The sequence below is a fragment of the Sorghum bicolor genome, chromosome 8, assembly GCF_000003195.3.
Source record: "Sorghum bicolor cultivar BTx623 chromosome 8, Sorghum_bicolor_NCBIv3, whole genome shotgun sequence".
Lineage (NCBI taxonomy): Eukaryota > Viridiplantae > Streptophyta > Magnoliopsida > Poales > Poaceae > Sorghum > Sorghum bicolor.
The window spans coordinates 4426628-4445535 of NC_012877.2; the positions used below are offsets into that span (position 1 = coordinate 4426628).

The 18908-nt window shown below is 42.9% G+C and overlaps 2 protein-coding genes across 3 annotated transcripts; one reads left to right on the forward strand and one right to left on the reverse strand.

The window, feature by feature from the left end:
• On the reverse strand, nucleotides 577-10246 carry LOC8073473. 2 transcript variants are annotated; one of them, XM_021446232.1, is made up of 5 exons: nucleotides 9953-10246; nucleotides 2290-3709; nucleotides 1992-2201; nucleotides 1777-1901; nucleotides 779-1627 (listed from the first exon to the last, which is right to left on the reverse strand). In XM_021446232.1, exons 2-5 carry the CDS (start codon nucleotides 3678-3680, stop codon nucleotides 1020-1022), a joined length of 2334 nt encoding a protein of 777 aa, XP_021301907.1. In that variant the 5' UTR covers nucleotides 3681-3709; nucleotides 9953-10246; the 3' UTR covers nucleotides 779-1019. The 2 variants fall into 2 exon arrangements, with proteins under 2 accessions (XP_002442853.1, XP_021301907.1); XM_002442808.2 differs by lacking the exon at nucleotides 9953-10246 and having other exon boundaries at nucleotides 577-1627; nucleotides 2290-4762.
• On the forward strand, nucleotides 17916-18743 carry LOC110429575. The gene has a single exon (XM_021445679.1). The coding sequence runs from the start codon at nucleotides 18194-18196 to the stop codon at nucleotides 18683-18685; it is 492 nt and encodes a 163-aa protein (XP_021301354.1). The 5' UTR covers nucleotides 17916-18193; the 3' UTR covers nucleotides 18686-18743.

Sequence of the window (18908 nt, forward strand, 5' to 3'; positions counted from 1 at the left end):
CAGCAAACAACCATGACTTATCAACCAAATGAACAATTATCTTTTCTTCTAAAATAGCCATGACGATTGATATTGATGCATCAGAAACAAGGCTGAAAAAGATATAAGCAAGGAATATATGGAAGATCTGATACAGTTAGTTTAGGTATACAAGATGATCTATCTAGAAGACATATCTCCTTCCTGGTTGCAGGGACTGCTGGTATGTTAGATTCAATTGGGACATCATTTCAGAGAACAAAGCAATACTGACTAAAGGCAAAACGAAATGCCGCAGCCTGAAGGCAAGAGAATTCGTACTGAATATTGACAATGCTTATTTAAAGTCCAAACGAGTCACTTGTCAGACCTTTAGAAATCCAAGTCTGAGGTGAGGTAAACCAAGGTGAAAAAAATAATGACATCAGCGTAAACAACAGACACTCAGCATCCAAACACTGAGAGATCTGATTCAAGCTTCCAGTAAATATCAGCATCAGCTACAAAGGAAGTAAGCAACTAGTAACCTGTAGTAGTTGACTTTCATCTTCGTCAGAGCAAGTACAAAAATGCCCACAATTGCACCGGGAGCAGTACTTTAAGTAGCAATTCGATTGGAAGCTAGTATATAAAAGTCAAGCATCTTTTGTGTATTGTATGCAGGTTGGAAGCAATATTACAAGAGACGTGAAAGCTATCAGAATTCAGATGCCACGTACACACAACTGCAACTGGGGAAATGACAAGCATTCAGAAAACAGGTGCTAAGGTATGTCTTACTGGAGAAATTATTATATGACCAAACCTGCGTTAGACTATAATAACACCACTACATGCACCTGAACCTTGCAAGCAGGTGTCCTTTAAGAGGCACCTTACAAAAAACTGAACAAGAGCTAATATCCATGTCCACTACCTGACTATCTCGCCTCAAAAGGCCCAGCACATTTGCAGTTGCTTCACTGGTAACAGCACTACGTGGCAATCACATTGTTATGTCAGACTGACATTGTGCTCCCTAATCTCTACTCCCTCTACAACTACTGCATAGTGGTCGTGATGTTGCTTGGCCATGGGTCTCCACCAATTGCCTTTCCTCTCATAACAGTGACCAATGCACCTTTGCGTTCCATCTCCTGGATAAATTGCTTGACTTCTGGCTCAAGATTTGGAGCTTCGCGGAGAACAATACCAAAGACACTACTGTTTTGAGGCGGAGCTTCCGTGCTTGGATGGATTGGTCCATGATTTGCAGGAAATGAAGCATTATCAGTGGTAAACGGAGTAGCTTCAGTGGGAACTGTAGCAGCATTAGCAACTGCAGTAGATGTTGCAGTGGTGCAGATAGCTCGATGCAATGAGTCTCTGAGTCTTCTTTCTTCAGGAGATTCATGTTCAAGCCACATATTGGTGGGCCCTTGAACACAGCAAGCTTCAACTTCTTGAATGCTCTTAACAGGAAACTGTTGGTTCTCCAAAAACATGGCACTTTTCATCAAAATCATTTCTTGATCTGGTTCCTCAGATTGTACCTCATCTAGCTGGTTTGAAACATATTTTTCCTTCTCATCCTCCTGTTCTACAATTACATCAACTTTATCCTCTTTTGCTTTGAACGCCGCCCATAGGTAGTTCTTTCTTCGGAATGCTGCAATTATATTAAACAATACAATGTAATAGCAGCATACAATAATCTAATAATTAGTTCCGCTTCAAATTGATTGATGAAATAGGAAATTACTAGACATGTTGTGTATTACAAGAAGAGGCCAAATTTTTACAAAAGAAAACACATACTTTGATATCTTTCAGGCAGGAGAACAGACGGGAATATCAACATCTCAGCTTCACCAATAACAGCTTGCAAGATCAAATCTTTATCCATGACTTCATTAATTAGTTGATCTAGTTCTTCATCAAGCCTTGGGAGGAATATAAGATGATTAGACATTTATACACAAGGAAATGATAGTACAAGTAATGGAAAGAAATACAAAGGTTAAGCAAGGCACCTCATTTCAGGAGGGAAGAAATATAGGCCAATATTGTCACCAGTGGGTTTTGATGCTTTAAATATCTTAGGCCATGCTGCCATTCTAGGAACCTTTGTCACTTGAACCACCTTCGGCAATGATGACAATTTCCACACTTTCTCGCATGATTTGGACGACAAATGTCCAGCCAATGATATGTATTCCTTTCCATCTATCTTAAAGAGTCCACTATTTATAGAAAAGAAGAAACAAAATTAGCATATGACGACTAAAACATTTCAGAACATAAAAATGAAAACTCCAAAATCTACGATACCTCCATCTCGGTATGTCAATAGGCTTCGAGCAACAATTGCATTGCCGCTCAACACAATGCTTTGAAATAGAAGCCTGTGCTGTCAATTCAGTGGTAACATCTTCAATATGCACCAGATGTTGGTCGCCAACATTGCCTTCTTCATCTTCATTGGCTTCTATGTATCTCCGTCTCTTCATTGGTCTACAAGTAAGATCTTTTTGCACATGTGTACTAGCCTTTTCTTCTAACAATGGTCGTTTCCTCCTAGATATGACGTCATTGTTTTTCCCATTGCCTCCAACTGATTGGACCCTATTAGGCAACTTCAAGTTTGTTTCTCTATACTCACATGAGAGATCATGTTTGGAAGAAAATGTTGCACCATTATTAACTTCAATGAATGGATCGTCCCTTTGGTGTCCGCAATGATTCTTTCCAAACAAATGGGATGAATTATCTCTCAAATTACTCCCAAGACCTTGCATGTGTTTCTTCCCAACTAACAATGAACTAAAATTTGGAGCGTCATTTGTCTTTTTGGTATTCATCAGCTTATGACGATTGCCATGCACCACACGGTCTTCACATGTATGACCTTTCATTCCTTCTTCTTTGGTCACAACTTCATCTTGGCTTCCCTTCACTTTCTTTGGCTCATTTTTGTTAGGATCAATCCGATTTACCACTAGGATGTTTGATTTTCTTGAGCCTTCTCCACTTTTCAAGGGCCCTGAAGTTTTAGTGCCTTCTTGCCCAACACTGATGTCTTCTCCTTTATATGAATTCGACTGGCCCCTTCGCCTTGAACCTAAGGCACCATTATTTAGATTTGAGGTAGCAACATTCTTTGCCTTGTGAATCAAATTTGGCATCGCCTTCAAGTGAGTTCGACATGAGATTGCTCTAGATGTCTTTATATGGTGAGATTGCTCTAGATGTGTCACTATGGCATTTGAGTCATCCTTTGACTTCCAAGAGGCAGGCGCCTTTGGTATTTTCAAAGGAAGTACATTCCTAGAGGGCTTAGAGCACTTGACATCCGATGACGGATTCAAGCTATTGTCTAACCTCAATGTAGTAGGTCGGCTTGCATGCTTTGAGGCTAGCACATATCCTGGTTTGCTATTCTTTACTAAAGCACTTGATGGCCCAATGTTGGTATAGTTGGCAGAAATTGTGTTGGCTCCTTCTGTCACAACATTCACTCGCGGATCATTCACGTGATTGCTCTTGGATAGATTCATGAATTTTATATTTGCCCGATGTTTTCGGTATTCCTTGTCAGTTTTCATCAATCTAAACCTATCTTCAGGTTTCCTCAAAGACAATCCATTTGCCACCTTCAATCTAGTTGGCATGCGTCGCCTCGGGCCAAAATAAGATGGACTAGGTTTCCTTGGACTATTCATCGTTTTCTAACGACTTAAATCAGCTCCAACTACAAGCAATGGAACAAAATTCATTATTCAAAACAACAGCATCCAAGCAACAACTACAAAAAGAACAAATCATGGTCACACAGGAAATGACAAGTTATTCCATAAATTACATGAAAGGTAATCATATAAATGGAAAGCATTGTGCAATCCCAAAGCAACAAAAACATAGGGATTGTACAACATTGGCTTATGGATGCTACAAACAAAACTACATGCCGATGAGTGAATAGCATGTCAATGCAAGACCAAAAGTAATTTGTTCCTAGGATCTCATGTTAATGTCCACAAAAGGAGTTATTCATAACGTTCAACTCCATCAAAGTTCATGCAACTCCAAAACTCAAAACCCCATATAGGTCCCTAACATGTGTAGAAGTTATAAATCATCTAATGCAATCACATTTTTAAGACAATTTTATATTATAGAAGGAAAACTTTTGTTCCACTAACCACAACAGTTCACTTTGTTTGCCAAAGCCCCTTCAGCGAAATTCTACCAAACAACCTAAGGTTATGTTTGGATGATTTGTGATCTTTTACACCAACAAGTTGCATGTGGTTGTAAATTCTAGTCCAGAAAAATACAATTGTAATTAGCTCTTGTAAAATGTTGTTTGGATAAATGCTAAATGAAGCCCCTATCAATTCTCAACTACCAAGGAGCAACGAAAAAACACAGGGGGATTAGCATTTCATGCCCATGAGGTCCTCAAACTAGAGGCAATCAAAATTTGTGTGAACTCCAGTTGCTCCTGTCTTGAGGAGATCCAGCTTCTCATCACATCTTAAATTACACATATCACCCTTGATAAACCTACCCATTATATGTGGCCATGCAGCCCGGCGCCCGGTGGCCCGGCCCGCAGCCCGCTGTTTTGGCCCGCAGCCAGTCCGGCCCGGCCTGGTGACCGACGGGCCAGGGCCGGCACGGCCCGACGCACCAGGCCGTGCCTAGGCCGCCACCCCGGCCCGTGGCACGGTGCAGGCACGGCCCGGCTAAAGAAGCGGCCCGACAGGCCAGCCCGGCCACTATATAAGCCGCCGCGCCGCGCCTAACCCTAACCCTAACCCTCCCTCATTCCACTGCGCCGCGCCGCGCCGCACTCATTCGCCCTCTCGTCTCTCCTCGTTCTCCTACTCTCCTGTCTCGGTGTCTCCTCGATCCGTCGCCAGCCGCTGCTCCTACACGGTTCCACCTCGTCAGCTCGTCGGCTCGCCGCCGCCCGCCGCTCCTCCACTCCGCCGCCTGAGGGCTGAGTTCACATATCCTCTCCAGCTCTCCTCCCTCCCTCCTTTCCCCTCCACTCCTCTCTATTTTTCCGGTGAAGCATGTGAGTTTGTGTGCATCTTCCACGCTCCGCCACCGCTTGCCGTCGTTTGTTGTGTTCTCTACTTCTCTAATGCTTCTTCTCCGGCTCCGGCACCGGGCTCCAGTCGCACAGGTAACCCTAACCCTAACCCTAACTTCATCTCTCTCGATGTTGTCTGACTGACTCTGATTCTTCTTCGCCTTTTCTAATTCTTGGCAGGTTGGTGGTGCCTGACGCCGCCTCTTCCTCCTTTGGAGTAGAGGCGAACATGGCCAGGCCACCGAAGCGCCCGTCGAGGGGCGGTGCTGCAGTTGGAGGGCTCTCTAGTCAGTCTCAGTCTCAGTCTCGGTCGTCCGGTGAAAGTGTTGGCCTCGCAACGCAGGGGGCCGGTGCGGATCAGCGCCGCCCCCTCGTCGACGACGAGGACAGCAGGAGGTTTTGGTCTGCTCTTTTGAAGTCTGGCTGTCTGGTGTGGTGTGTGCACTGCAACTTCAACTTCAAGTCTGAGATTGTTGGTCACATTGAGTTGATCTTGTAATAGCCTAATAGGATAGAGTGAATGAGTGATAGACATGCAGTCTTGAACCATTGAGTTGGCAGTTGGCATTTTGTAATAGGATAACCTAAAGTCCTAAACACTTCACATTTTGGAGCTGGCTGCACTCTTTTTCCCTTGCTAGGGTTTCTCACAAGGGTGAGTTTTACCTAGCAAGGTTTTTAATGAGGCAGCATTGCACAAAACAGCTCAGTAAAGTTAATTACTTTATCTCTTTAATCTGTCATGTTCTTTGATCTGTGAATCTGGAAATCCTGTATTCTTATATGTGTTAGCTAATCACTGATGACTGAGAAGGCAGCATTCCAGTATGTTCTTCGGGCTGTGGGCCGGCACGGTCCGGTGGAATTTGCCGGGCTCACCGGGCGGCACGGCCCGACAAAACGGCCCACGGACCGTGCCTTGGGCCGTAGGCGCGGCACGGGCACGCCACAGGCACGGCCCGTGAGGCACGGTGGCCCGATGTGGCCCGGTGTCATGTCGGGCCGGCACGGCCCGTCGGGCCGCCGGGCCGTGCCGGCACGGCCCGATGGCCATATATACTACCCATTCATGCCGCTCATGCTTTACGATGCCTCTACAACACATCAGTAAATCAAACCCCATCATACATCTTCTTGAATGCCAAAGATGAGGCCAAGGATAAGGGTGACATTGTTCTTTGGGAACTCATTTTGCTTCCACCATTTCATCACTTAGTGTAGCCCTTCAATATGCATAAAACAATGATGCTCAAGTCATACAATAAGCGACGCCACGACAACCAAGGTTGCAAGGACCTCCATCAAATAAGGGCATGTTTGGATCCCCTTCTCTAAACTTTAGAGCACTTTAGCTCACTTTTGAGCTTGGTGAATCCAAACAGCTCTAAATAACTCACTAGATCTAGAGTGATAGGGTGAGAGAGAGAAAGGCTTGTGGCAAGTATAATTTTTGAAACTAGTGATTTACAATAATTTTGACCCCAAAACCAAGCTTCTAGTTTCCAAACATATCAATTCTTATTTTACTCTCCACCCTATGACTTGAGTTTTCAATTTAAACTTATGTCTCAATCGATAAAATCATAACCTACTTTAGGCAAAAGGAGCAAGTTAGTGTTCCAAGATTGAACTATTGCCGCTGATTTTGGCCCTCCAACTCAAACACTAGTGACTATTGTTGATTGACCATTTTACTACCGATACTGAACAAATTTGGCCCTCTAACTAGTTTCAAAAATGGTTTACACCAATGTGGACTACAAGTGGCATTAGGGCCCACCATTCTTATTCTTTCTCTTCAAAATTTGTGTTTGCCAAGCAATTCTCCTTCTCTGCCACTCCCTGCACCAAGATCTATCTGTATACCGAACCTAATGAGCACTAGAGGCAGCTATAGTGAAGCAATTGGTGACGATCTCAATAGTTAAGCTAATATCACATTCTTCCAACCAATGATAACAATCATGAAAAAGTCTAATAAAATTTTGAAAAGAAACATGTTATAATGCCAAATGTCAACCACTTGACATTGCTAGATTGACGGAGCCTTTTGTTTCTCAAACAAACCCCACCCCAAAATTCTCTATTATGTACACCGTACTTTTCTATTGTTTTCCAACCACCATCAACTCGACTCATGTTGTTCCACGCCCATGCAAGAACACCGCCATCAACCACCACCCTAAGCCCAACCACCCCTGGATACAAACTCTTGTCACCCTCATTGACCGATTTCGACGCTTTTCCACATCACGGACACCAAGGACGTCCCCCCATGGTGGGCCTTTGTCATGATTCTCCCGCTTGATCATCATAGTCGGCACTATTCATCGCCACTTCACGCCCATCTACACTTGTATTTGCCATCACCAAGCCCTTTTCATCTGATTCCCCTAATTGGCTAGCTTCTCTCACTTGAGTCTAGCTAGCTAGCATGAGGAAACATAAAGGGCACCAGCCTCGCCAATGGCTTTCTACTAGGGTCTCTTCCCACCCGAGGCCCCTACCCTCCAAGTTGCCCTTCCCTGTCGGCTCCTTTTCCAGTAGCACCACTCGTACCTAGCTCGCATCCCCTCCACCAATCGAGTGTCATCCCACTAGACTCGCCTCCTTGACGGTTGTCCTCCCCTAGGTAGCATCTCCCATCAAGCAACCTCCCCCTCAATTGTTCATTTGTTTGGGCATCTGGCACGAGTGGATAAAGAGATAGGGAGAAAAAGCACACTAACAGACCTCAAGCCCTCCCTTTCCTCGCTACTCCCGTCATCAAGGCTAGACCACTACACCTCTCGACTCTCCTGTCCATGCGCAACATTTCCTCCCACTTCGCGCACTTCGCCACTACAACTTCCTCAGCCTACGCTACAGGTGGGCATAGAACCCAATACCCAAACTTGAATTACCCATAGCCAAAAAAATGATTTTATTTTAGGTGGTTCAAGTATTAAGGCTTGCTTTCCGATTTATCCATTTTATCCAAAATTGATTGGGCCCTCTAGCATCAGCCTCGCCCAATGCCCCAAGCCCCCACTTACAGTGTAGCCTACCTAATTCACCAAGTTTCCAAGTTGACGAGGTCAAGGTACGGGGTCAAGGAACACGGTACGCTACTTGTGTAACATTTTTGCAATGCGAGTCAAAAGTGGATCCACATACCTTGGATGGGGTCGATGCCTTCGAACCTGTTTTATGTGACTATGATTAACCTGACACCCTACCCTAGTCGCACTCCTACACCTACACAATCTTAGAGTTGGCTTTACCTTCACTGCTCGCCTCCACCTAAAGGATCCTAGAAAGCAGCAACACAACATCCCACCACGCCAACGAACATCACCAAGGCCACACGACCTCGTGCTCTCCACCGCCTCCGTCGCACCATCGTACAAGAGCTTTCCCAGGCCCTTGGCGCCATCAAAGGGCCCGGTCTTTGACCTCTTCGGCGATGCCCACGACTATCCCACACTCCTCTTCTTCCATGCTGGGATCAAAGAGAAGCCAATGGTCACAACACTCCTCTTCCTCGACACTCCATGCCAGACACTGCGAGTCACAACTTAAACTCCCTTCTCGACTTCTCCCAATGTTGTCGATTAGCATGGGTCCAAAGTGAGTGGATGCTCAAGAGGAGGGATGGCGTTGTAGTGGTAGTTGAGCCTAGGGGCAAGGCTACCAGCTATTGCTACCGACAGGCGCAGGAGGATGCTATTTTTCTTTTCAAGGTAATTCAAGATTACCCGAAACCCAAACGCGAAAAGGGTACCCAAACTTTTGAGTTTTGATTTGTTTGGTACTCCCTCCTTTCCAAATTATAAGATGTTTTAGCTTTTCTAGATACATTGCTTTTACTATGCATCTAGACATAGTGTATATCTAAGTGCATAGCAAAAGTAATGAATCTAGAAAAGCCAAAACGTTTTATAATTTGAACCTAAATAATCCTGTGAAGTTCTACCTATGGATGGGCTACCCTTTTGAACCTAAATGCTATACTGGCCATGCTTGGTGGAGCAAAGTTCCACCTATGGATGGGGTACCCTTTTGAACCTAAATGCTATACTGGCCATGCTTGGTGGAGCAAAGTTCCACCTATGGATGGGCTTATGGCATCAGGCAGGATCCTAGTGCTCCATGGACCATGGATGTAAAGGAGAAGCATAAGTCACATGGCTGTAACGCAGCAGCCTGCAGGAAGCCAAGATTCATGCTACCACAGGAGAAGCAGAGAAGACATAGAGCCAATCCTCTGGTGTGGGCTTATACAGTTACAGAAATAAAGGTCCTTATAAAATAATCCCCTCCCCCACTGTAAATCAATCTGTACTTATGGCAAGAGGAACCACAGTTATACGGCCGCCTACGTTAGAACAAGAGGCTTGCAGCTCCTCTTGCTCCTCAAGCATACAAGTAATAATCACCCGGTTGCAACAAAATTGGCACTGCCACACTTTAAAAAGGGTGCCACCAATACTGCGAACGACCAAAGGCCAAATCCCACCAATTGGATGGCAAACCACTAGGCATTACACAGAACAAACCCAATCACAGGAAAATTATACGGCCAAGGCCGAACCCTACGAAGAGAACAGATCCCCCGTTGAGACAACCCCTGAAACAGCAGACAATCACTCGACATTATTTTTTTAGCGAAGGAAAATTCAGCCAAGCAACAACCCTAGCACACCAAACCTCAATCCATCAGCCAAGCAACAACTTTACCACGCCAAACACCAATTCGATCAACCAAACATGGAACAATCGCATACACACATCCCAGAAGAATAATCCTGGCAACCAAGCATGGAACAAGCCAAGCGCGTAGGCACGTCCCAGCAGAATAATAATCCCGTGAAAGTGTGAAACAATGAGGCGAGGAGAGAGGCCGCGCGGTACCTTATGCAACGCCGCCAGATCCCCTCCGACGCCGGTACGGAGAACCCGAAGCAGAGGCACCGCCGGTCGACCTTCCCTCCTATTCCCAGCAGCCCCCACGGCAACCGACGGAGCTGGCTAGGGTGCTGAGCACCAGAAACCCCAAACCTGGCGGCGGCGGCGGCGGCGATGGGATTGGGAGGTGAGACCACGAGACGACAGAAAACCCTGAAGCCAAGAGGAGCGGAGCAAAACCCCAACCCAACCCCCGCACTGCCCACTTTGCTCGACGGCGCTGTGGAAGAAAAAAGTGCCAGAACGGAACGTACAGGAGCGGCTGACGCTGAACTGTAGGATAAAAAGTACTTATATTTTCAAACCGTATTCGAGACCGAATTCGTTTAAAGGAGTTCAGATCTGTCCGTATTCGAGTCCGAATATTCAACATCTGATACCGTATCTGTATCCAAATATTTAAATCGTATATTTGTGATGTCGACATCTAATCATATTTTATCCGACATAGTTGACATTATCCGTCTTCGAATCCGAATCCGACCAGAAATATGAAAACAAATATGATATCAATGATATCCGTTCGTATCCGATCCGTTTTCATCCCTAGTGAACTGGACGCGGACGGGAACCGATCAAATCGCCGCTAGGTACCGTTTGCAGTCTCGAAAAATTTTGGTTTTAGGCCCTGTTTAGATTGGGGATGAAAATTTTTTGGTTGTCACATCGGATGTGTCGGAAGGATGTCGAAAGGGGTTTTTAGAAACTAATAAAAAAATAAATTACATAACTCGTTTGGAAACTGCAAGATAAATCTATTAAGCATAATTAATCTGTCATTAGCACATGTGGGTTACTGTAGCACTTAAGGCTAATCATAGACTAACTAGGCTTAAAAGATTCGTCTCGCGATTTTCAACCAAACTGTGTAATTAGTTTATTTTTTTATCTACATTTAATATTCCATGCATGTGTCCAAAGATTCGATGAGATGGATGAAAATTTTTCTGGTGGGGAACTAAACAGGGAGTTACAAAGGGATTTTTGTTTGTATTTAACAATTATTATTTAATCATATTAGACTAATTAGGTTTAAAAAATTCGTCTCATAAATTATAGATAAACTATGTAATTAGTTTATATTTTCATGTATATTTAATACTCTATACATGTGTCTAAATATTTAATATGATAGAGAATTTTGAAAAATTTTGGGAGCTAAACTAAGCCTCAAGCCTTGTTCAGTTGGAGAAAATTTTTGATTTTGGGCTACTGTAGTATTTTTGTTTTCTATTTGGTAATTGTTGTCTAATCATGAACTAACTAGGCTTAAAAGATTCATATCACAAATTACAGGCAAACTACCGATTAGTTATTTTTTAATCTATATTTAGTGCTCTATGCATGTGCTGTAAGGAAATCTAGAAATTTTTGGGAGCTTGCCAAATCCTTGGCATGACAAATTTTGGTAGCCAACTAATTAGGCTCTTGATTTTTCTAGCTATATTATTTTTACTAATATAGTGTAACTTTAGTTGCATGGCAAAACCTACATATCTAATAAAACCAAAATTCATTATATTTTTTTGAGTCGAAAGAAAATTTCTTATAATTAAGAATAGAAGGAATACATTTCGGTGGTATGTTGTTTAACTTGTCCTTGACATTGGCTGGTTATAATAATTCTTATAATTCTCCCCAACGTCAAATCCTCAATTCCTCGAACTCTAGCATCAAGCACCAATGCACTAGCGAGTGGGTGGCTGACGGCGGCGGCGCGCGGCTAGGTAGTGGCATGACGGACTCTTCTTGGCGGGTTATGATGCGAGAAAGTCACATCTCACCCCTTGATTCTCATAGGCTTCACTGAAATTTGGTTTATGTTGTTGCTTATGTTGATTTATCGTAAGAGAAAAAAATAATGTTTGTTCATTGAAAAGTAATGCTAAAGTAATGTCGAAGAATATGGCTGATTCTCTCTCTAGGGCATCAATAATGAGATCGATGACTCTAGAATTATTATCCTCACGAGGAGTACCCTTGCACATAAGAGTCATAAATTGGTCTGTTGTTGATAAAATTGATGCCTAAACCAAGAACCTTCTTGTGACAATCAGCAAAGTCATCACATGTAACAAGATCTCGATCGAAATTCAATTTGATGTTGTTAGTGCATTTATTTAGCTAAACTATAAGTAAACTAGATTAAAAAAATAGTTGTAAAAAAGAGATGAATCCCTTCTCTTTTTTTCGTGCACCGGTAGATTCTCAAAGAGGAGGCAGAAGAGACCAGGGGCCCTAGATGATGACAATGGTAGTGGTGAGGACGTCCCTAATGGTAATCAAATAGCTAGTATATAAGGAATTCTATTGGCTATGAGGACGTCTTCAATGTAATTTGCAAATAACTAGCTAGATGAGGTATAGAAAAAATAAAAAAAAAAAACACTTCTATTGGCTATTAAGGAGAGAGATCAAATAGCTAATGACTGCCAAATAGCTAGCGACTTCTAAATAGCTAATCTAACATGATCTCCTAGAAATATCCCTCACATAACTCTCCACTATAGTGTTTTTTTTTTCTTATATATATGTCCGATCTCGTTAGCTATATATAAATTATCATTAATACCCAATAAAATTCTTGCTAAATTAGTTATTTAGGATCCATTACAGACGCCCTGGCGAGTGGGCGGCAGTGTCGCCTCGCGATGGCTCTCTGCGTATCTCCAAGGAAAAAGTCTAATTTTTCTCCTCCAACTTTCACGAAAGTCTGCTTTTCCTCCTTTAACTCGAAAACCAGACAAATTACCTCTCTTAACTTTTCAAACCGTGCATTTTACCTCTTTGGAGCGGTTTCGAAGGCGGTTTTGTTACAGTGAATAGTAGTTGCTACAGGAACAATGGTTCTGCCTTTTTTAAATTATTTTGGCTTAATATTTGAAAAATCATAGTAAATCACAGAAAAATCATAAAATAGAAAAACCAATTTTGTTGGACTCCACATAAGTAGATCTACACAATGAACATATAATATGCTATGCTTTAGTGTAAAGTTTTTGCTATAAAGGTTTTGTCTTTTTCTTTTTTATTTATTTTGGCTAAATATTTGAAAAATCATAGTAAATTACAGGAAAATTATAAAATATAAAATATAATTTTGTTAGACTCCACATGAGCATATCTGCATAGTAAATATATAATGTAGTATGCTTTAGTATAATTTATTTGTTGTAGCTTTATATCTATGCTTTTCTGTAATTAATTGAAATAATTCATAGCTGCAGCTTCTATAATTATTTGTCGGACTAAAACATACATATATTATATATTCATTATGTATATATACTTATGTAGAGTCTAAGAAAATTATATTTTCTATTTTATGATTTTCTATGTTTTACTATGATTTTTCAAAGATTTACCCAAATAAATAAATAAAAGAAAAGGACAAAACCTTTATAATAAAAACTTTGTACTAAAACATACCATATTATATGTGTACTACGTAGATCTACTTGTGTGTAATCCAAAAAAATTAGATATTCTATTTTATGAATTTTCTATGATTTACTATGATTTTTCAAAGATTCAGTCGAAATAATTAAAAAAAGAAAAATACAAAACCATTGTTACTGTAATAAAACCACTATTCACGGTAGCAAAACCGTCTTCGAAACCGCTCTAGGGAGGTAAAATGCGTGGTTTAAAAAGTTGAAAGAGATGATTTGCCCGGTTTTAAAATTAAGGAAAAAAAAGCTGATTTTGGTGAAAGTTGGGGAAGAAAAAGTAAACTTTTTCTATCTCCAAAGGCCACTTCCGATTAATTGTGTTCTTGTCGGACTGTCTTTCCCTCTCTTTTTTTTTTTCTGTTTTTGCGTGTTTTCTTTTTTTCCATTTTTGCACGGTAGCGAAGGCAGAATAATAAGGATAAGAAAAAATCTGGTGTAAAACAGAAAAGTGGACTCGTAACTTTATCTTTGGATAAAGATTCCAACACTAAATTATTGCTATGTCTTTTTATTTTCTTTCACAAAAGTCATCCTATTTGAGCATTAGCTGGTGGTGGTTCAACTAGCCCGCCTAATAACCAAACAAATTAAAGCAGTACCCTTTATTCTAGAACTCAAATTTTGTCCTCAAATATAATACACTCTAAGGATAAAAATCAGTTTTACATTAAATACTTTTCATTCGTCAATCAATCACCATTAATCGCGTTGATAATAGCATTTGATTAGAAAATAAAACCATAGTATATGCGTCTTTTATGCTCTCCCTTAATTTGTCTTACATTATTAGAATGTACTCTATTATAGGATAGAAAATAAGCAATAAACCAAGCGTCTTTTGTCTATACATCGGGCATGCCATCTTCATCAAGGGTTGTAGCATAGAGAATAAGTAGAGTTAGTCGCCTCATACAAGGTGAGTGGAAAGAGACACAAGCGAATTACCCTAACTACCGATAACTAAAGGTGTGAAAAGATGGTTCTACGCTTGGACTCGCAGTTTCATCATTTCTCTAGATTTTCTCTCCAAACTGTATGTCTTCTTCTCCACCAACTCCAAACCATACGAGCCCCTCCCTCCTACACCGCTGTGGCCATCCTGGTGATTTGTCTCCTCCCTTCCCTCGCGATTGGCCGAGATGGGCAAGTGGCGAGGTAACCGTGTCGAGCCACCATGCTGCCATTGCAAAAGCGGGTGGCCAGCCAGGTAACACGCCATCGTTGGCGCGAGGTTGTGACGAGCAGCAATAGCAGGCCTTTGCATGTGTCGACGTCGTCCTGCTCTCTCCATGTTGTGCGCCGCCCTACTCTAGCCACATTGTGCGTCTGTCGTCCTACCCCCGGCCAGATACTGCGAGATGCACCATAGCCACGCCGTGCGTTGCCATCCTCCTCCCAACCGCTCTCAATCCCTCAAGTGTGATGCCATTCTTAGAGATGCTAGGCCATGGCTCGAAGTCGATGGCGCCCTTGACCACAGTGTGTCGAAGATGCACTACTAAACGCTCGTTCTTGGCCCTACTGAATCCGTTCCCTCCTACCTGCCCCATGTGTGTGTGTGTGTGTGCAAGTGGAGAGGAGAAAAGGAAAAAATAGAAACGAAGACAGGGTTACAGGTGAAGAAGCGAAAGAGAGAAAGAGATAGGAGAGGAAGATTGGAGACATTTGTAAATGGTTTGGGGTTCCATATGCAAAGTGTTGTTACTTTATTGTTTACCTTTTTGTGGAGTGACAAATACATAAATGAAAATTTCATTTGACTTAGTATGAGCCAAGGGCAGAATGGTCCTGTTATACTCTTACTTAACAGATGTTTCATGTACTTTGGACGGGGGTGGCCTTGAGGCTAGAGAGAACAAAAAAAATCAATGGTACAAATGTGATGAGAACTTTTTTTAGTGGCTTTGTGGATAACTTTGTTAACATTAATAGACACGTAGAGAATTGGCTCACGGTTCCAGATGCCCAATTTGCCTATATGTGCCTAATAGCCTTTGACTCGGACCTACTGCTACTCTATCAGCACGAGATCGAGCGTTAACATATCAAGGACTTCCCCATCTGAAATTATCTCTAAAAATGAATGAATGATGTAATTTTTGATTGGTATTAATAGTTGATGCGAGGGCAAGGGCTAGTTGGACTTCTCCACCCGAAACCACCTCCAAATAAAAACCACTGAATGATGTGATTTTGCTCAGTAGTAGTAATTGCTAAGTGCAAAGGATATTTGGTTCTACGATGTAAGCGAGAGAGTAAAAAATTAGGCTGAAGCAAGTAGTTGAGGAGGTCAAATATAAGTGTTTTCTTGTAAAGATGGATGGAACGAGCGTGTGAAAAACGAAACGAGACCCACTGTGAAATTTCCAGCCCAGCCTGTACGGACAGGCGAGCGCTTACAGCCTTGTATTTGTCGGCGGAGATATAACATGTGGGAGGGGTGTTTAGTTAAAATTTAACAGAAGTATTTTTGTTTTATTTGGTAATTATTGTCTAATCGTGAACTAATTAGACTTAAAAAATTCATCTCGCAAATTACTTTTTAGCTATGTTTTTAATTTCATAAATAACTAGCAAAACATGCCCGTGCGTTGCAACGGGGTATAGAATTTATTATTTGATAATTGTACACTTTTTGTAAAATTTAAATGAGTTTAGTCCAACCTTGAATCAAATAAATATAACCCCACCAAAACAAACAAAACTACCAAACTAATATCGGAAATCACCTTGAGAAGAATTAGAAAAAAATCATGTCCCATAAAAAAATCAGAAATCTTCATGTACAGTGGAGGAAAAAGAGTAAAAATGATATAAAAATATGTATAGAAATTAAAAGGGGAAGAATATTAGGTAAAGAAAGCATAAAAGCATCACATGAGGGAACAATTCCATCAAACAGCACGTCAGATCAGTCCACTTTTATTGTCGTTCAGTGCAATCCAAAGCAAAACTAGCGGCGCAGTTAGTGACAAAAGCCCACAGCCACAGCCGCCACATAATAATACAATTAATAGGTAACAGTTCTCAACATCCTTTCATCACAGCACTCCCCGGCCTGTTTCACGACGAGTTCGGCCTCCGCCTCTAGGTCTTCATCGGAATCCTCGTGGCAGCGCTTGGCCATCTCAATCCTGGCCTTGGCACGGGGCAGCGAGTACTGTGCAATGTCGACACGCGCCTTGAGAAGCTCCTGCGTGCCCTTGGTGAAGAAGGGTTACTGGATCTGCTCCTCCTCGCCGGTGCGTGCAGCGTGGTCGTCCTCCTGCGCGCGGAGGAGACAGTCGACCTGGCCATCGGCCTCGAGCCGGACCATGAGGGCTCGGAGGCGGTCGTGGCGCTCCATTTCGCGCTCGCCGAGTCGACGGAGGCAGGCCTGCACGGCCATGGCGTAGGCGCGGCGCCGCTAGAGGAGCTCCTGCACCGATTGCTCGTGAGTCGTGACGCTCCCACGCGGCGCGATGGTCGTCGGAGACCTCGTAGTCGGCCTCGCCTCCGCCCCCGACGGAGGAGGTGGCGGCGGCGAGACGGGGATGGAAGCGATTGGCGGGTGGACGGAGAGCGGAGCCATGGGAGGAGTGGGGGCCGGGGGCCACAATTTTTTTTTAAAAAAATTGCTTTTCCTCAATTTGGTAATATTGCAACGGAAGAAAAACATCAGATAACCCTAGAAAGTTATGACATAATGTTACATATCTATTTATATTTATCCTTTTTATAAAATTTAAAGTCCATAATTTATTTTATTGATAACCATAATATCTATGGTATTAGATAGTTAATATTTACAATAATATGTAGCTTAAAGACATATTTATTTAATAATAAAAATAGAAAATAGTTAAATCTTATCTCACTCTAATATTACCTCTTAATATGCCTCAATATTATATTAAAACATGAGAAGTTTGATGCTAGCATTATTTTAATTTAGATTAGGATGCTATGAAATATGAATCAAGCATCACATTAAATAGGCTACCATTAAATTTTTATAATAATTGGAGCAAGATAACTATAATTTTAATTTTAGAGTAAAAAGCATAGGCAAGCATTTTCAAAAAAAGTGTACTAAAATTTGTGATATTTTTGTTTATTGCATGGATCTACATATGTAGAGATGAACAAAATTTGTTTTATAATTTTTAGATTTTTCTATAAATTACTATGTATTTATTAATTTTCAACCGATTTAAAAAATAAAAGAAAAGTAAATTGGAGATTTTACATTGGGAGCCCTAGAATTTTTTTATTTTTTTCTACCTTCCATCGTAACGATTCTGGACTGATTGGGCCTACAGAGGCGAGAGCGGAGTAATATGAGATTTTGCATTAGGAATCCTAGAATGTTTTTTATTTTGTTTTTGCCCTTCTAAAAACTTGGACGGAGGAGGCGATCAGTAACCGAACACGGACAGGATTAGGGGGCAGAAGAAAATATTTGACAAACTGAAATTTTCGCTCTTTATAGATAGGTATAGATATATATTTAGTATTTCATATATATGTCCAAACATTTAGTATAATTGAGTTAAAGTTCAACTGTGTGAAGTCTGAACAGGGCCTAAATATAACAGGCATCATACCTTGCGTGCACTCCACCTACACGGCACGGTCAGTGCGTTGCTTGGCCTCGAAACCAGCGCAGAGCACGGCGCGAGCTATATCGTCGAGACGACATGGTGTCACGCTGCGTCGGGCTCGCCATTTGCCTTGGCTGTTTCATTCGTCCAGGATGGGTGTCGGGGCTGCCGACGACAGCGGCGGTGTCTCTCCGCCAAGCTGGGGCAGCGGCCGCCTCGCGGCCGAGGGCTGCACGAGCACGGGGGCGACCATGTCCGTCGTCGTCGCGCACCGCTCGCCGTCGGTGTCGGGCGGCTGCCGCTGCAGCTCCGGCGGCGGCGGCGGGCACGGCAACTGCTGCCTCAACATCTACGTGAACAGCAACGTGCAAGGGGTCACCAACTCCGTGCTCGTCGGCAGCAAGGTCGTCATGAGGGACCCCGGGCCGCGCGTCGTCTCGTCCAGCCGCCACCACCAGCCGCGGCGAGACGGCCGCCGCCGCCGCCGCCGTGAGGGGAAGCGAAATCGGCACCAATTGCAGCATATGGCCAAGACGATCAAGATTGGCATCGTCATCGCCGTCGTCGTGTCGTCGTTGCTGCTCGTAGTAGCTGCGGCGGCGTCCATCCTTTGCCTCCATCTTTGTGTACGCGTACGCGAATGACTCTACTAAGGCCTTGTTTCTCCTACAACTAAAAAGAGTAGAAGGTGGACATTTTTTAGTGCGACATTTCGTCCTGCCTCTCGCGCCGTGCGTCCGCGTCCTCCCCTCCCCCTTTTCTCTCGCACCCACGATTCCCTCCCATCCGCAGCAAGCGCCTCTTCTCCCCTTTTCTCTCGCGCCGCCCATCCGCAACAAACGCTCATCTTGGCCGCGCCCCGATCCC

Bases quoted from the DNA above. Each gene is read 5' to 3' on its own strand.
- LOC8073473 (XM_002442808.2), bottom strand. From the start codon at position 3,680: ATGAATAGTCCAAGGAAACCTAGTCCATCTTATTTTGGCCCGAGGCGA. The intron at 1,902-1,991 runs GTGCCTTGCTTA...ATTCCTCCCAAG, and splicing joins TTCTTCCCTCCTGAAATGAG to GCTTGATGAAGAACTAGATC. The intron at 1,628-1,776 runs GTATGTGTTTTC...ATATAATTGCAG, and splicing joins CCTGCCTGAAAGATATCAAA to CATTCCGAAGAAAGAACTAC.
- LOC110429575 (XM_021445679.1), top strand. From the start codon at position 18,194: ATGGGTGTCGGGGCTGCCGACGACAGCGGCGGTGTCTCTCCGCCAAGC.